The following is a 17,498-nucleotide window of genomic DNA, read 5'->3' on the forward strand; positions in this document are numbered from 1 at the left end:
GGGGGGGGGGATAGGTGCCACACATGCGACACAGAGGGAAACACGGAGACCCCCTAATCATCAGAGCTAGCATGCACCAGGGCGGGCGGGATTGCAGCCGCCGAGCGCACGGCAGCCGCAACCGCCGCAGACAAAGGGTTAAGCACCCCGTCAAGCATCTTCGTCTTCGCCACCTTGGACTTGAGACGCGGCGAGCAGCCGGTCAGAGCATCGCGGAGGGCCCGGAGCCTCATAGCCTTCTCCTCCATGCCCATCCAGTTGTCAGCTCGTCCCGAGCAATCTGCGCGCTCTAGCGTCGTTCGGGCGTGGCGCAACAGCGCCGTCGCCGGGCTCGTCGATCTCGACCAGCGTGATGTTGGAGCGACCGCTGGACAGTGAGGCCCGCCCAGGGGAGACCGCGCCGGCAAGGGCAGGCGGGGCCCCACTAAGAGCGGGGGACGCAGGGACGCACCGCGGCGGGCTGAGGCTCAGCGGGAGGAGCGCCCAAGAGGCATAGCACCGAGGCGAGACGTTGCCCGCCCCCGCGGGCGCCGACGTGCATGGCGGCGGGGCCCCCAGCACGCGCTCCCACTAGTTGGCCCAGGAGGACCGCGCTGTTGTGGGCAAAAGGAGGCGGCGGCTTGGCGAAGAAGGGGAGGTAGGCCCCGTCCGCAGTGAAGGAGTCGCCGCGGCCCCAGGCGTGCATGGGGCGCACCGCGACAATGCGCGCGCCCCACCGCCCCCCAAGCGGCCACACGTCACAAGGGACGCAGCACGGGTTTTTGAGCAAGACCACGGCCCGCACTGTGGCTAACTCGCGCCCTGACAACACCAGGGGGTCGATCTCCAACACCTCGCTGAAGCCCGAAAACATGGCGGGGAAGCCGGTGGCGACCAACACCGTGCACACATCCAGGCGAGGGGTGACGCGGTCGTTCTCCTCCTTAGGGAAGAGGTCGATTCGCGCGCCCTCGTGCATGAACGGCTGGCGGCTGAGCACCTCGCGCCTGTCCTCCCATGATGCAAAACTAAGGTACATGGCCCCGACCGAGGACTGGACGACCTCATGCAAGAGGTGGCCGATGATGTCGAGGACGATAGCTTGCACTGCGAGAGTGTCGTTGTGGAAGGCGTTGGGAGGGACGATGACGACCACGGCGAGACGCTGCGCCGCTGCGCCACTTCGTAGTCCCCTTCTGGCATGAAGACCTCCACGGCGTCCGGTCGCTCCGAGTCCGCAATGACTGACAAGATGGAGTTGCCCGACGACATGGATGAGGCAGAGCGCACCGAGAGACGCAAATCCGACGACGTGGAGGAGGCGCGGTCCCGGAAGGCCAACAACTCGGGGGGCAGGCCACTCGAGCCCGGGCGTCAGGGCGTGGACATCCGGGCCCCCCCGCTCCACAGCCACCCCAGGAGGGAAAGGCGGCGGTGAACGGATCACCTCCGTGATGGAGATGTCACGGTTGCAAGGCGGGGAATGTGGCGCGTCGAAGGCAACGCCAGCCGCAACCCCTCGCCCCCTTCCCCCTCGCCGAGCACCACGAGGGTGGGGGCAGAGCTCGACTCGCCCACCTCCAGCCGTAGGAGCTGGATGGGCGTGGCCCGACCAGGAGGAGTCGAGGGCCGTGCACGCGGGTAGGGGGTGCACTAGCGGCGAGCAGGGGGTGAGGCGTTGTGGCCGTGCGCCCGAGGAAGGAAGTGGCCTTTGGGAAGGGAGCAGCGCCACGTTTCGAGGCCATGGCACAACGAGGAGAAGAAGCTCGATGCTCGGACACTCGACACCGCCGGCACTAGACGGGGTCCCGGCAGTCCTTGACGTAGTGGCGGGTGGAGAGACAACAGAAGCAACCGTGGAGCGAGAGCTCTGGCTGCGGGGGGGAGGGGGGGCGAAGCTTGAGATGGTTAGCGGGGGCAGCGGGGGAGAGAAGTGCCTGCAGGTAAGGGCTGGTCTCTCCTAGCGCGGCAGTGAAGGCGGTAGGTGAGGGAGGTTTGTGAGGAGTGAAAGGGGCGCCCGCGCCCGGACGGGGCGCAACATTAACCTCCTCACCCGCACTACATGCGGTGTCACCCCGACGAGCGACATGATGGATGGGGACATGGCAGACAAGGCGGGCGTCAACGACCTCAGGGTCCAATCCTGACCAATCGGAACTAGGGGCAGGGGTCAGCGACGTGGGCAGAGGGAGGAGCGGGGGCCTCTGCGGCGCCGCGCGGACGTGACACCGGATGGGCAGCGGTTTAAGACAAGGGCGATGGGCGGCAGCGGAAACAGTAACACCGGGTTGGTGCAAGAGGCGCCGCACGCGAGCCGCGCATTTATGCGAGGACGCCACGTCAGCGTCAGCCTCACGGAGGGAGGCATGGACGCCCAGGTTGACGGCGACGAGGAGTCCCGGCGAGACAGCCACCAGGAACCGCGCCACCGCAATGCTCGCCACCCGGACCGAGAACACGCGCGGCTTAACCTGAACCACACGCAGCCGCTCCGGGAGGGGGGGAGTACGACAGGAGGGAGGACACGCCGTCGCAAGAGAAGAAACCGGCGACGAACGACACCACGACCAAAACGGTGCCGGGTCCGTAAGAGAGGGTAACTCCGAGGGGTCGAAGGCGACTCCAGACAGGAAAGAAGCAACGACACAGGCGCGGAAGGCGATACCTGGACGAGGGACAAGGTCAACGGTGGCGGCACAGGGCGGCATGGCAGGGCACACAACAACAAAGTCGTCCGGGCTGTGGACAAGGCGCGGAGCCGGCGGCCTCTTCGGCGCTCCATCGGCGCCGGCCAGGCCCAGGCAGAGAGCCGGAGGTGGAGTGGAGAAGGGGGCGGCGGGATCGGCGCCCCCGCCCAACGAGTCGCCAGGTGAGTCGCGGGAGCCCGTCATCCGTCTTTCTTTCCCTCTCCCTGGCTGTACATTATTTGTTTTCATTAAAGTTAACGTGTTCCGAATGGCTTAATTTGAAGTCGTAATTTTGTTATCCCTTATCCTGTTGCAACGCACATGCCTTTTCGCTAGTTTAGTTGTAATTCAGCTGCTCCAGAGACAAATATTACGGTACAGAGGGAGTAATTGTTAAAAGAAAAAAAAACTATTTTGTTGTAGTTTGCTGTACATCTGTATCAGGGCTCCAACCTCCGGAACAACCCACGAGGAGCTCCGAGACGGCGGCGAGGGTTTTGGCATCCCCTCACACACACAGAAACAGAGCCGCCGCCAAACCCCGGGAAATGGCGGCCTCCCGCTTCCTGACGCTCCTCCGCCGCCGCCGCTCCATCCCCAACCCATCCCTCCTCCACCGCCGCCTCCCCTTCTCCTCCTCTCCCCCGCCCCCCTCACCGGAGAGCCCCTCGGCCCCCTCCTCCTCGAAGCCCCCCTCCCTCTCGGCCCGCCTCTCCTTCGTCTTCGACCAGCTCGACGCGCTCGACCGCAACCGCTCCTCCGACCTCTCCGCCCGCGACGCCGCCCTGCGCCGCATCCAGTCCTGGCGCCGCCCGGCCCCGCCCCCGCCCGACGCGCCCCCGCCCCCGCCCAGACCGGAGCCGGGCGGCCAGCCAGAGAAGCATGTCGAGGCGGCCGCGGCGACGGTCGGACAGGAGGCGGCGGCGGAGGGGCTGGAGACCATGAGCGTCGCGGAGGTGCTGCGGAGGGAGGTGGAGCTGGTCCACCCCTGGCCCGAGTGGATCGAGCTCATGGAGCGGCTCGCGCAGCAGAGGTACTTCGACCTCGGGGGAGGGTCGGGTGGCGCCGACCAGGAGTCCCGCCTTGCCGCGGCGGTGCCCATGGATCTCTCGGAGGTCGCCGAGGAGTCCGGCTTCGATTTCTCCAGAGACTGGACCACTGTCAAGAACGCCTGCATGAACTTCGGCCGCGACCGGTTCGACATCCTCAAGTACGTTCCCCGCTCACTTAATTGGCTTATCAATGGATTGTTTGATGAAAACACTTTGGCATGAATGTGAGAGTTGAATGTCCCTTAGACTTGTAAAGGGCCTGCTGCCGAAATGCCTAGGCAGGTTCAGAGGATGATAGACATCAGGGATGCTTGCTACTTTTAGTGTTTGGTATAATTTGATACAATACTTCTGTTTATATAATCTAGTATTGGTATTAAGGAATAAAAACTGAATACTACCACAAAGGTTTACATCTGTAAAGTTCCATTGCTGTAAGTTTAGAATTATGAATTATTCTTGCTGGAATTATTTTGTCGCACATAGGATTCACCTTTTGTCTACTCAAATTACATTTTTGTTCCATTAAATACATTTCTTGTTAAAGCAGTGAAATGCAGATAAAACTATTATACATGAAGTCAGAAATTCATGGACGCTGTGCACATTAGTATACTTCTGATCATTGCAACACTTCTTTCTGGATGCAAAAAAATTGCTAGCACTATCAGAAACTATGATATATACTGCTAGCCTAAAGCACATGATAACAGAGGGCAATTATAATGTATTTGAAAACAGTGAATACTATGCATACAGATTTTGTCATTACGATTCAAGTAAAAAAAAAACACTGCAGACAAACTGGTATTCGTGTCCAAAGGTATATATTGCACTCCAACAGATATTTATGTAATAGAAATTATGTTAACAGTTTCTTAATGATGCAGGCCGTTGCCTAGGAAGGATCTTCAAGTATTGGTTGGCCATGGGTGCCCCAGCATGGATCCAAAAGTTGTGTTTTCTGCAAAGCTGATAAGGAAACTGGTCCACCTTGACGAGGGTGATGTAAGTTGCAGCTAAACTCAAGTTTATTCTCCGCAGCCCACATGTTTTCGTTTCACTACGTTATGTTCTAGATGGGGGTTGAAAAACAGAAAAACAAAATGGGTGAGATCACTTCCTTTCTTGATTGTATGTAGTCACTATTTGAGTGATCTGTAGATATTTGTAAGGTTATAAAAGGTATATTTGTGCTCACCTAGGCGTGCATAGGTTCTTTGAGGCATCGGAATGCTGCATCTTGGTATTAAGGGAAGGTTTAGGCCGCAGGTAAGGAATTGACCTATTGGATGACAAGTCGTGGTCTCTCTGGCGAGGGATCAACCTTCTCTGGTTTAAAAAATCACCCTCTCCGATGAGTATTCACGCTTCTCTGAAGGAAAATCACCCTCTTCTACAATGAATCGAGCTCTGCCAAGCCCATCGCTGTTACTACAGGGAAAGAGAGAAATAGAATAGAAACCGCAGTTTCTGGCGTTCTTTCCCAGATCTGCTTTAATAAGCATATAGGTGCCTTTCTAGTGGTTTAATGTGCTGGGTTAGCCCATAGTGCCCAATTTTCTGTTTCCCTCTTTTTTTTTTTACTGTTGCTCTCCCTAGGTGGCGGCAAAACACTCCCCTAGCGCCTTTTTGAACATTGGATACGTGTACTTTCTCACTTTGAACAATGGCATATGCACAGTAGTCATGACACTTTGGGTACATCAATTTATTGATTTGCAAATTATTTACTTACCTGACCACAATGTGCGTTCTGGCTTACTATCTATTTCCAACTCCTTATTTACGACTATGTTTATGTAAATGGTTGCTGCTATTGTTATGATAGTTTATTGCCTTTCTTGATTTTATTAAAGATTAACACAACATTCAATGGCGTGATAGGTCTGCGTTTTATAGCAATAGGAGTAAATAGCCGCAATTGTATATGTATTTAGATTTTTTCCACTTATGTTCACATATTAGAAACATGCCACTTAATTTTCTTGTTAATATGTATTTGCATAACAGAGGTGACTGTTACATACCCACAACTAGTTACCAAAACATCTCTCAACAGTTTGGTTCAGCATTCAGTTCCTCGTTTTTTATGGACTCCTACTGACTGCTATATAAACATGAAAGATGAAAATACACTAGAAAGACCAGGCAAGGTGTAATCTTCTCATTTCTTTATTTTGCTCCTGATTTGCAGGTGTGCAGTTCATGTAATTTGCGAAATTCATGCTCAAGAGGCTATATCCTTACACGTAAAGAAGATGAAGCTCGGACTCTTGATGTTATGCGTATTTTATTGGTCTATGGTTTTGATCATATAAAGGGGACTGTGGAGAACAAACCACTTCTCAAACAGAAATCCGTGAAGACCGTCGTTCGGAAATTAATACACGAGATTGCCAAGCTGAGTGCTGTTCCTATTGACCCCAATCTTCCACCCCCTGTAATCAGGAAGTTGCCACCTAAGGTGAAGCAACCGCCTCCACCACCAAAGAGACGAGTTGGACGTGATGACGTAGAGATGAAGAAAGGAGACTGGCTCTGCCCAAAGTACTTTAACCTGTCTCACCTGTAATTTATAGAATGTTGACTTCAGGAGCGATTCTTATTTTCTGAAGTATGTGGTTGCAGGTGTGACTTCATGAACTTTGCAAAAAATACAATTTGCTTGCAGTGTGATGCTAAGCGTCCCAAAAGGCAACTTCTACCTGGAGAGTGGGAGTGTCCTCGGTTAGCTCACTTACCACAGATTTATTTGGTCTATTTTTTGAACTTATACACAGCAGTTTCCTAGTATGCCTCATATTGATCACATCCATGTTTGTTATCTGTCTAGGAACACGCCTGTGAATAAGAATAGCCTGGTATCTGATTGTCTTTCTTCATTATTTATGTCGAATACGTTTCTCTGTGCTGTCATTTGTTTCTCAAGAGGCAATTAGTTAATAGTTATACAAACAAGGAATGATAAAGGAAACAGTGCACATTTGAACCATTCATGAACATAATTGTGATAATTTGTCATCCTTACACATTTTTCTATCAATATCTAGGTGCAATTTTTTGAACTACAGACGGAACATGTCATGTTTCCATTGTGAACATAACCGTCCTCCAGATGAATACACCAACAGCCAAATGGAAGAATATCAATCTGCACCGCGGAAACGGTTGGAAAGACCAGCTCGCAAGCCTGACGTCTCTAATGCGTGGAACTTTGACTTCGATGATAATGAATCAGATGGTGCTGATGTTGCAGCATTTGAGTTTGCTGATTCATCCAAAATCAGGGAGAGCTCATCTGTGGACAACTCATATAGAGATAATACAAAGGGTTCTGAGGCCGAGAAATTCTTTGGAATGGATGAACCAAGGAGCGAGGGAAGAGAGAGAAAGTTCAGTGGAAGAGACAACTTGAACTCATCTAGAGTTGGTTTTGATGATTTTGATGACGAAGAGGACGATATTGACAGTTATGAGCTTGATTTGTCAAAAGGTGGTCAGACAGGTGGTGTGTCGAGGGTGAGTTATTCTGACCTTGAGAATGCTTCTTCTGATTCAGAAGACTTGAACGAATTTGCTCACAGTAGAAATTCCAATTATGGGGCAAAGGATGAAGCAACAGGTTCAGCTGATGATGATGAATTTGATGATCAACCCTCCCTAAGATCTAGTCATATTGCTGATTCTTGGCAGAAAACCAGAGGTTGGAGCGGTTCGAACAACCGCAGAAACGCATCTTTTGGCTCAGAGAGTAATGATGGGGTTATTTCTGATTTTGATGAGGATGTTGACAACGGTTTTAGATCTAAACAAAGGCGTAAACAGGGAGGCCGTGAAACAGTTCCTGATATGGACTCTGACATGGATGATGAGTTACAATCAGATGATAGGAGGAACAGGTCCTCCACAAATTTCAGAGGAAACTTCCTTGCCAGAAGCTCTAACTTAAATAGCAGAAGCGCTAGTGGGGACCGTTATGGTAGGACAAGAGGCAACGAACAGTTCAGGAGTGTTGATGTGCATGATGGTGGGTCGCCCTTTGATAGGAATCGCAGAGGAAGGGGTAATCAGCAAGATCATGGCTCAAGAGGTTCACAAAGAAATGCAGGAAGAAATTGGGATAATAGTAGTGAGTTTGATCGCAGAGGGAGGGGTAATCAGCAAGATCATGGCTCAAGAGGTTCGCAAAGAAATGAAAGGAGAAGCTGGGATAGAAGTAGTGAGTTTGATGGCAGTGACAGGCCCCTCAGGCGTTCTAATAGAAGGTAAGAATATGGCAATGCAAGTGGCAGCATAAGCATCGAAAGTGTGGACAGTGTGCCCAAAATTCTTGGATTCAGAACTGGATTGATGGCACTGGATCCTGAGACCCTGTCGATAAGGGATGTTTTAGGAAGTGTTAATATTTCCAAGATTTTTTCCAAGGCTCCAAGCTAGCCAACAGGTGGAGTGTTACATCATGGAATTTGGTATGTTCAGATTTTGTGAAAGAACTTTTTCCTTTTTTCTTCACCATTTGCTGCCTCATAATCTTCTCAAGGAAGGGCCTAGAATGCAGCGAGAGAACATGCCTCCATGCATGTATGTTTAATATTTGTTGTATCAGTTTCTTCATCTTAAACATTATATATTCAAAGATAAGTTAGTAATGGAGTTCAATTGTCATCTGTGCAATGTGAAAAGTGAACTCATATATTTTCAGTAATGAATTTTCAGAAAATTTGTTCTGAAACTATTGATCTCTTGCATAATAGGCTCCCTTTTGTTCTCTAGATTAGGTTTGTAGTCATTGGCTAGATCATAACTTCATATCACTAATTTTGTTGTCACTCATTTGCTCAGCGCAGTTTGAATCTTGTTCCGTTCTTCAATACGCCTGCTGATCCAATTTGTAATTTGTATGTATCCTTGATGTATCAATCAGTTCTTGCATGTATTTTTTGACTGGGAGTTCTTTCATACATGTAAACATCTATACCACTATATAGTGTATGAATAGCTTTGTATATATATCATTGGATGAAATTGATCCAATGGTCAGGATGTGGCAAATCCGACTGTTGCTGGCTGTTTGATTTACCATTCGTTACATCAAGTCTTGTATCTGAAAGTTTTCATGATTAAACTTAGTGCGCCTATTCTAATGGAGAATATAATTATCATCTGTACTACATTCACACATGTACTCTATGCTAGACTCTTACATACATGCTCTTGATCCAATTATTTTTATCTCTTGAGGAAAGAGTTGCAATTTATATTAAGAGTTGCAATTTATATTTACCTTATGAATTTAGATATTTTTTCAAGAGGCAGCTAGAATTTCGGATTTTGTGTGTGTTTTAGCAGTAGTTCTGTGTAAGCAAGCCTCATGGCCTAAACATTACCCTGTAAATGTAAAGTGTTCCTTTAGCACATCAAAGCATAGCGCCACCCCATCCCCCCTTCAGGCTCAGCAACTAGATTGGAGTAACCTATCTTCAATAATTGTCACTTCTTCTCATGAGAATATGCAAATTTCCCTTGCACTTTGATTAGCCTTCTAAGAAAGCTAAATGTTGCACATAAACCCTGGCCAAAAAGCCAGTAATTTCATAGTCATTTATCTACTTTTTCAGCAAATATTTGGTCTGCATGTTAGAAAATAACCACATGCATTTAGCCTGGAATTTTATTTTCAGGAGTTTGTGGCTGCAATACTTGCACACTCCACAAGCTTCATGTCGACACAAAAAGGATAACGTAAACTAGCATGTGAAAGATAATGAAACAGAAAATCACCTACACCATTTGCACCCGGATCTCATGATAGATTATACTCCATTAACTGGAATATCGTTATTCCTCTACGTCTTCAGTTATTCTAGGATTCTAGAAGTGATGTTTCTTCGGAGACAGCATGCTGCAGGCTTCTTTCCCTTGATTTATGTTGAAATCGGAGAAGAGCGTACAACACATCCTTCATTGATGGCCGTACTGAAGACTGCCCACCTGTACAGATCACACCTAGCGCAGACACTGCAAATGCATCTTCAATGTTGGCTGGATCTCGAATGTCTTCATCAAGAAGATCAATTGACAGGCCATATTCTTGATACTGTCTCCATGCCCATTCTGCCAAGCAATACTCCAAGCCTCCATCATTTGCCACTCTCCCTGTTGTGAGCTCCAACAGGACCACTCCGAAGCTGTAGACGTTGACCTTCTCATTCACCTTAAGCCGGTATCCGTACTCTGCAAAAAAGCTAGTCTCTGATTAGCACATGGTACATCCTAAATATATACCAGTTTGAGTTTGTATTTCTTTTTCTTACCTGGTGCCATGTAGCCAAAGGTACCACCTATGGCAGAAATTGACGCAAGGTCTCTGGTTTTGAGAAGAATCCGAGCAAGCCCGAAGTCGGCTATCTTTGCTCTGAACTCGGGGTCAAGAAGGATATTAGCAGACTTGACATCACAGTGCACTATTGCGGGTGAACTATCATGGTGCATATAGCAAAGACCTCTTGCTGAGTCAATGTCAATTTGCAATCTGGTGGGCCAATCCAAAGGCACCAGTGAACCAACTCTATCTCTCTGATGCAGCCACCTGTCTAAGCTACCGTTTTCCATGTACTTGTAGACAAGAAGCTTTGCCTCTGAGCTTGAGATGCAGCAAAGCAACTTGACAATGTTTGTGTGCTGGATCTCACCCAATATCTGGACCTCTGCAAGGAAGTCCTTCTCAAGCTTGTTGTCAAGGTTCTGCTGTACTCGTAGACAAGAAGCTTTGCCTCTGAGCTTGAGATGCAGCAAAGCAACTTGACAATGTTTGTGTGCTGGATCTCACCCAATATCTGGACCTCTGCAAGGAAGTCCTTCTCAAGCTTGTTGTCAAGGTTCTGCGCGTTCCATATCTTTTTAACAGCCACCATTCTACTACCACCTTCTCCATCCACAACACAAATTCGGCACACCTTGCCAGACCTGCCACTTCCAATCCAGTGAGCAGAGCCCAGAAAGAACATCATACTCTGTGAAATGCAGTGCATGGAACTGGGTTAGCTTCCATGATAGAGGATCTTGGCTATTCTTTTTCCTCTTTAATAGCAAGAAACCACCAACAGCCAAACCCACACGCATGATACTTGCAAGAACAAAAAGAGGGCTATAAGCCTCCCGGAGATATCATTGTTGGTGTTTGCTATTGCCCCGCAAATCGGAAAATTCGGGATGGAATTATTCAATGAGACACAAAAGCCTGGATTGAAGAGGAAGCTTTGCTCATATGCTTCGTTTTGCAATGATGTTCAAATTTCCCCTGTGAGGTGATTCATGGAGAGGTTTAAAAAGTTCAAATTCAACTTATTGATATCTTTTGGGATCTCGCTAGATAGCGCATTCGAGGAGAGGTCAAGGATGGTTAGCTCTGATATAAACCCAAATGTTGCAGGTATAGTACCCGATATCTGATTTCCACTTAGATTAAGTGCTTTGAGCTTTAGCACTCCAATTGCCAGGGATACTGATCCATTAATTTGATTTACAGAAAGGTCAAGCTCTTCTACCTGTGAAATTGAAAGTGCAACTAATCCCCGGATGATTTTGATAATTTATAACAATATATAGCTCATTGAACTAATATCCATTCAAGTTAAATATTTCAGGAAGTTCAATGATTGGCATGGCATGGACTAAAGATGTGGACCCATCAAAATGCTAGGGACAAAGATTGGCAAAAGCTCAAAACTCTTCATTTCTATCTTAGTGATCCAAGATCACATTGAGTCCATAGGAAAAGCCAATACTATTAAAAGGGGATGAGGTGTTGCTTAATGATCTACTTGCTCAAAATGCTTAGTGATATGCTCCAAAGCCCTCAACGACTTTCTCATTTCCAAATATGTCCAAAACCTAAAGTCAAACTCAGCCCCACCGATTTGATCTATCCAGCGCCACCGAGTTCCTTTGACATAGCCATTGCCAAAAACCTAATCAATTCGGTCTCACCGATCAGGATTTCAATCTCACCGAGATGGCAATGCAAACTCTCTATTTCCCTTTGTAACGTTTCGGTCTCATCGAAATGAGCGATCGGTCCCACCGAGTTCGCAATGCAAACTATCTGTTTCCCTTCGTAACGTTTCGGTCTTACCGAAATGAGCGATTGGTCCCACCGAGTTTGCCTGACCAACTCTCTATTTGCTCATTGCTGAAATCGGTCTCACCGAGTTCATGCAATCGGTCACACCGAGATGAGGTTTTGCCCTAACCCTAGCACATCGGTCCCACCGAGTTGACCATATCGGTCCCACCGAGAATCCTAACGGTCACATTTTGAACTGAATCGGTCTCACCGAGTTCTTCTATTCAGTCTGACCGAGTTGGGTAAAATGTGTGTAACGGTTGGATTTTTTGTGGAGGCTATATATACCACTCCACCCCTTCTCTATTCAAGAGAGAGCCATCAGAACATGCCTACACTTTCACTACTCATTTTCTGAGAGAGAACCACCTACTCATGTGTTGAGACCAAGACACTCCAATCCAACCACAAGAATCTTGATCTCTAGCCTTCCCCAAGTTGCTTTCCACTCAAATCATCTTTCCACCATAGCCAAATCTCTGAGAGAGAGTTGAGTGTTGGGGAGACTATCATTTGAAGCACAAGAGCAATGAGTTCATCATCATCACACCATCTATTACCTTTTGGAGAGTGGTGTCTCCTAGATTGGTTAGGTGTCACTTGGGAGCCTCCGACAAGACTGTGGAGTTGAACCAAGGAGTTTGTAAGGGCAAGGAGATCGCCTACTTCGTGAAGATCTACCCAAGTGAGGCAAGTCCTTCGTGGGCGATGGCCATGGTGGGATAGACAAGGTTGCTTCTTCGGAGACCCTTCGTGAGTGGAGCCCTCCGTGGACTCGCGCAGCCATTACCCTTCACGGGTTGAACTCTCCATCGACGTGGACGTACGATAGCACCACATATCGGAACCACGCCAAAAATCTCATGTCTACATTGTGTTTGCCTTCTCCAAACCCTTCCCTTTACCTTCATATACAATGTTCTACTTTCCCCTGCTACACTCTTAGAATTGCATGTGTAGGTTGATTGCTTAACTTGTGCTAAGTTACTAAAATCTGCAGACATAAAATTGGGAAAAGGCTAGATTTTTCTTTGGTCAAGTAGTCTAATCACCCCCCTCTAGACCTACTTTCGATTCTACAGAAATGCCTGTCAAATCCTAGGGAATTTGGCCAGAAAGCAAGTTATTTACTGCCCTAAATACTTTCATTTTGCCTACTAAAGTTGGAATGGGACCAGAGAATCTGTTGTTGCTCATCTCAAGACATGAAAAGTTCCATGGTAGCTGGGTAGGAAAGGTCCTAGAGAAATTGTTGTTTTGGATCATAACTGTCATTAGCTGATTTGTCACTACTGACCAGATGCTCTTGGTGAACTCTCCAGTAAAATGATTGTTGTACAACATTAAATTGTTCAACAGACAGCAGCCGTCTAGCGATTCTGGAAGCTTGCCAGAAAAGTTATTATTGAGCACAACGATGTCATTTAATTTCCCGTTGAAGCAAAGATCAGCTGGCAGCTTGCCAGAAAGGTTATTGTCACAGACTTCAAGATTGACTAGCGGTGAGTGCCTTCCGAGCTCTGGTGGAAGAGAACCAGTTAACATGTTCTCAAATAGCCGGATGTCTCTGAGATTCGGCAGCAACCCAATACTTGGCGGTATTGACCCATGAAGTTGATTAATGTATATAAACAACAGGTAAGGTTGATCAGCTTACCAAAGTCATCTGGTATTGACCATGTTAGATTGTTTGAGGACACATCAAGCTCCACCAAGTTTACGGCTGTGACACTGGATGAAATCTCGCTTGTCAAACCGTTGTTAAACATGTACAAGTACTGAAGCTTCTTATGCCGCCATACCCATGTCGGAATTGGGCCTTGCAGCATATTAGTTGTCACGGCCAAGAGGCCGAGCTCTATGAGGCTTGATATGCTCTCAGGTATCTCACTTGTCATGTTCATACCCGGCAGCCACAAGTATGTGAGGTGTGTCAACTTGCCAAACTCAACTGGAAATGGAGCTGGTAGAAATGGGTTGTCCTCCAGAGTCAGCATCTCGAGGTTGGCTAGATTGCTTATGTCCTGTACTGGATAGCTTCCATCAAACTGATTGGTGTCGAGGATCAGTGACTTGATCTTTGGAAACCATCCAATGGATGGTGGGATTTCACCCATGATGCAATTGCTTGATACGTTGAGACGCTCTAGCTTTGCTGATAAGCTGACGCTGATAAGCTGTTTATGTCAGCTGCGAGTTTCCCACCAAAGGCATTGTTGGAAAGGTCCAGGTACTTTAGATTGGAACAATTGTAGAGTATTGTAGGGAATGAAGTGGAGACGTTGTTGTAGGAGAGGTCCAAGTAGGCAAGATTCTTGAGGAGGCAAAGGGACGGTGGGATTGCTTTCATAAGGGTTTGCTGTGGAAGGAGATGGCAGTGACCTCACCTTTTGTGCATGTAAGTCCTCCCAATCTGCAGTGGTCAGAGGAAATGGAGTTCCATCTGCCAAGCACAAGTGAGCTCCCCCAGTATCTCTTGAGTCCTAGAAGGATTTGGTGTTCATCACTATACTGATTTTTGGACTCTGGGTAAAATTTGGGTAGTAGAGAAATCAGTGCAGTGAAGAACAACAGGAAGCTAACACAGTAATTGTCATCCATGTCTACAGAAGCTTTTGGGTTGAAAAATCTCTTGCCAGCTTTGGGTGGAGAGGGGGTCTGAGGCAGTCCTGGATTAGGGGTCTCCGGACAGCCGGACTATATCCTTTGGCCGGACTGTTGGACTATGAAGATATGAGATTGAAGACTTCGTCCCGTGTCCGGATGGGACTCTACTTGGCGTGGAAGGCAAGCTAGGCAATATGAATATGTATATCTCCTCCTTTGTAACCGACCTTGGGTAACCCTAGCCCCCTCCCGTGCCTATATAAACCGGAGGGTTTTAGTCCGTAGGACAACACACAATCATACCATAGGCTAGCTTCTAGGGTTTAGCCTCTCTGATCTCGTGGTAGATCAACTCTTGTAGTACTCATATCATCAAGAACAATCAAGCAGGACGTAGGGTTTTACCTCCATCAAGAGGGCCCGAACCTGGGTAAACATCGTGTCCCTTGCCTCCTGTTACCATCCGCCTTAGACGCACAGTTCGGGACCCCCTACCCGAGATCCGCTGGTTTTGACACCGACATTGGTGCTTTCATTGAGAGTTCCACTGTGTCACCACCATAAGGCTTGATGGCTCCTTCGATCATCGCTAGCGATGCGGTCCAGGGTGAGGCTTTCCTCCCCGGACAGATCTTATTCGGCGGCTTTGCACTGCGGGCCAATTCGCTTGGCCTTCTGGAGCAGATTGAGAGCTACGCCCCTGGCCATCAGGTCAGATTCGAAAACTTGAACTACACAGCCGACATCCACGGAGACTTGATCTTCGATACAGTCGTAACGAGCATGACGTAACTCTGCCGTCGAACAATGTTTGGGAGATCGCATCCGCAACTACTCCGTCCATCAATTCGGAGCAAGTCACGCCATCCGAGAGCAGAGGGATGGACCCCTCCATGGAGGCCGCACTCTCAATGGCGTTAGAGCCAGATACTGACTTCACCCCTTACGAGAGCCGTGTCGCCGAACCATTGGATTCATCTCTGGCCACGGACTCCGAGCCGCTCATATCCGTGCACATCGAATCCGACTGGGCGCCGATCATGGAGTTCACCTCCGCGGATATCTTTCAGCACTCACCTTTCGGAGATGTGCTAAATTCATTAAGGTCTCTCTCCTGTCAGGAGAACCTTGGCCGAACTATGTCCGGCTAGAATGGGATGCAGACGAAGAAGAAATTCTCTGCCCACCCACCACCCACTTAGTAGCCACTGTCGACGACTTAACCGACATGCTCGACTTCGGCTCCAAAGACTCCGACGGTATGGACGACGAAGCCGGAGACGAACAGGATCCATCGCCCTCGGGGCACTGGACCGCCACCTCATCATATGATATATACATGGTGGACACCCCCAAAGAAGCCAATGGCGACGAGACAGCGGAGGATGACCCCTCCAAGAAGCAACCCAAGCGCCGATGTCAGCGGCGCCGCTCTAAGTCCTGCCACAGCAAAAACATCGATAATAATAGTCCACGTGACTCTGGAAGAAACGACAACTGCACCATCCCGGTGGCAGAACACGATCAAGATGCAAACTGCACACATAGTACAAATCCGACGTCCAAACACGATGACGCCAAAGATAAGCCTCATCAATCCCCGTCTAGGGAAGAAAACAGTCTGGACGAAGATGCACACATCATCCCGGAAACGCACTTGGAGCAAGAAAACTTCCGCAGAAGGCTTACTGCCACAGCGAGGAGCCTGAAGAAACATAAGCAAATGCTCAAGGTCGCACAAGATACGCTCAACAGCAAGTGGAACAAAGTAACGGACTATGGTGAAAGTTACCATCAAAATAGCTATCCAAAGCGCAAGCTATTACCGGAATTCGACGATGAGGCCTTAGAGCCCATACAGCCGAAAGGTGATACGGCCAACCGGCCGGATACACCACCCTGTGAACGCGATAGAGTGGCTAACAAAGTCACGCATAAGTCAACACACGATTCACGTGAGAACTTGCATCAAAAATCCGGCGCGACCAGATCTATCTATGGATCTAGGAAGCGTGTTATGGTACACAACCAACGCTGAATACTACAACCGTCCGAACACCTTGGCGCATCCCAATACAGGGGTGCTGTGCACCCCTTATGTTTCACTGATGAGGTGTTGGATCACGAATTCCCAGAGGGATTCAAACCGGTGAACATAGAGGCGTACGACGGAACCACAGACCCTGGAGTCTGGATAGAGGACTTCATCCTCCATATTCATATGGCTCGTTGAGACAATCTCCATGCCATTAAATACTTGCTCCTCAAGCTTAAAGGGCCAGCTAGGCACTGGCTGAAAAGCCTCCCCAAAAACTCAATTGGAAGTTGGGAGGATCTCGAAGACACTTTCCGGGCCAATTTTCAAGGGACTTATGTCCGACCTCCGGATGCAGACGATTTAAGTCATATAATCCAATAGTCCGGAGAGTCCCCCCGAAAGCTTTGGAACAGGTTCCTCACCAAGAAGAACCAAATCGTCGACTGTCTGGACGCCGAAGCCTTAGCAGCTTTTAAACACAGCGTCCGAGACGAATGGCTCGCCAGACACCTCGGTCAAGAAAAACCGAGAACAATGGCAGCCCTAACAAGCCTCATGACCCGCTTTTGTGCGGGCGAGGACAACTGGTTGGCCCATAGCAGCACCAGCGACCCAAGCACATCCGAAGTCAGGGATGGCAATGGTAAACCACGACGCAACAAAAACAAGCGTCGAAATAAAGAAGGTAGCCCAGATAACACGGCGGTAAACGCCGGATTCAGGGGCTCCCAACCAGGTCAGCGAAAAAAGCCTTTCAAAGGCAGCAGAGAAGGACAATCTGGCCTAAACAAAATTCTTGACAAACTCTGTCAGCTTCATGGCACCCCAGACAAACCTGCAAATCATACCCACAGAGAATGCTGGGTCTTCAAGCAGGCCGGTAAGCTAAACACTGAACACAAAGGGGAAGAGACACCAAGCGAAGATGAGGATGAACCTCGCCAGCAAAACGCCGGAGGATAGAAAAAGTTCCCACCAGAGGTTAAAATAGTAAACGTGATCCATGC

General features: G+C 48.7%; 1 protein-coding gene and 1 pseudogene across 1 annotated transcript; one reads left to right on the forward strand and one right to left on the reverse strand.

The window, feature by feature from the left end:
* The first annotated feature begins 3,189 nt into the window (after nucleotides 1–3,189).
* LOC119318315 lies at nucleotides 3,190–8,374 on the forward strand. The gene is made up of 5 exons (XM_037592851.1): nucleotides 3,190–3,876; nucleotides 4,609–4,726; nucleotides 5,916–6,268; nucleotides 6,350–6,448; nucleotides 6,772–8,374. The coding sequence occupies exons 1-5, from the start codon at nucleotides 3,215–3,217 to the stop codon at nucleotides 7,988–7,990; spliced, it is 2,451 nt and encodes an 816-aa protein (XP_037448748.1). The 5' UTR covers nucleotides 3,190–3,214; the 3' UTR covers nucleotides 7,991–8,374.
* Nucleotides 8,375–9,569: 1,195 nt separating this feature from the next.
* On the reverse strand, nucleotides 9,570–14,447 carry LOC119316079 (annotated as a pseudogene).
* Between the last annotated feature and the right edge of the window lie 3,051 nt (nucleotides 14,448–17,498).

This window comes from Triticum dicoccoides, chromosome 6A (genome assembly GCF_002162155.2).
Source record: "Triticum dicoccoides isolate Atlit2015 ecotype Zavitan chromosome 6A, WEW_v2.0, whole genome shotgun sequence".
NCBI classification, from domain to species: domain Eukaryota; kingdom Viridiplantae; phylum Streptophyta; class Magnoliopsida; order Poales; family Poaceae; genus Triticum; species Triticum dicoccoides.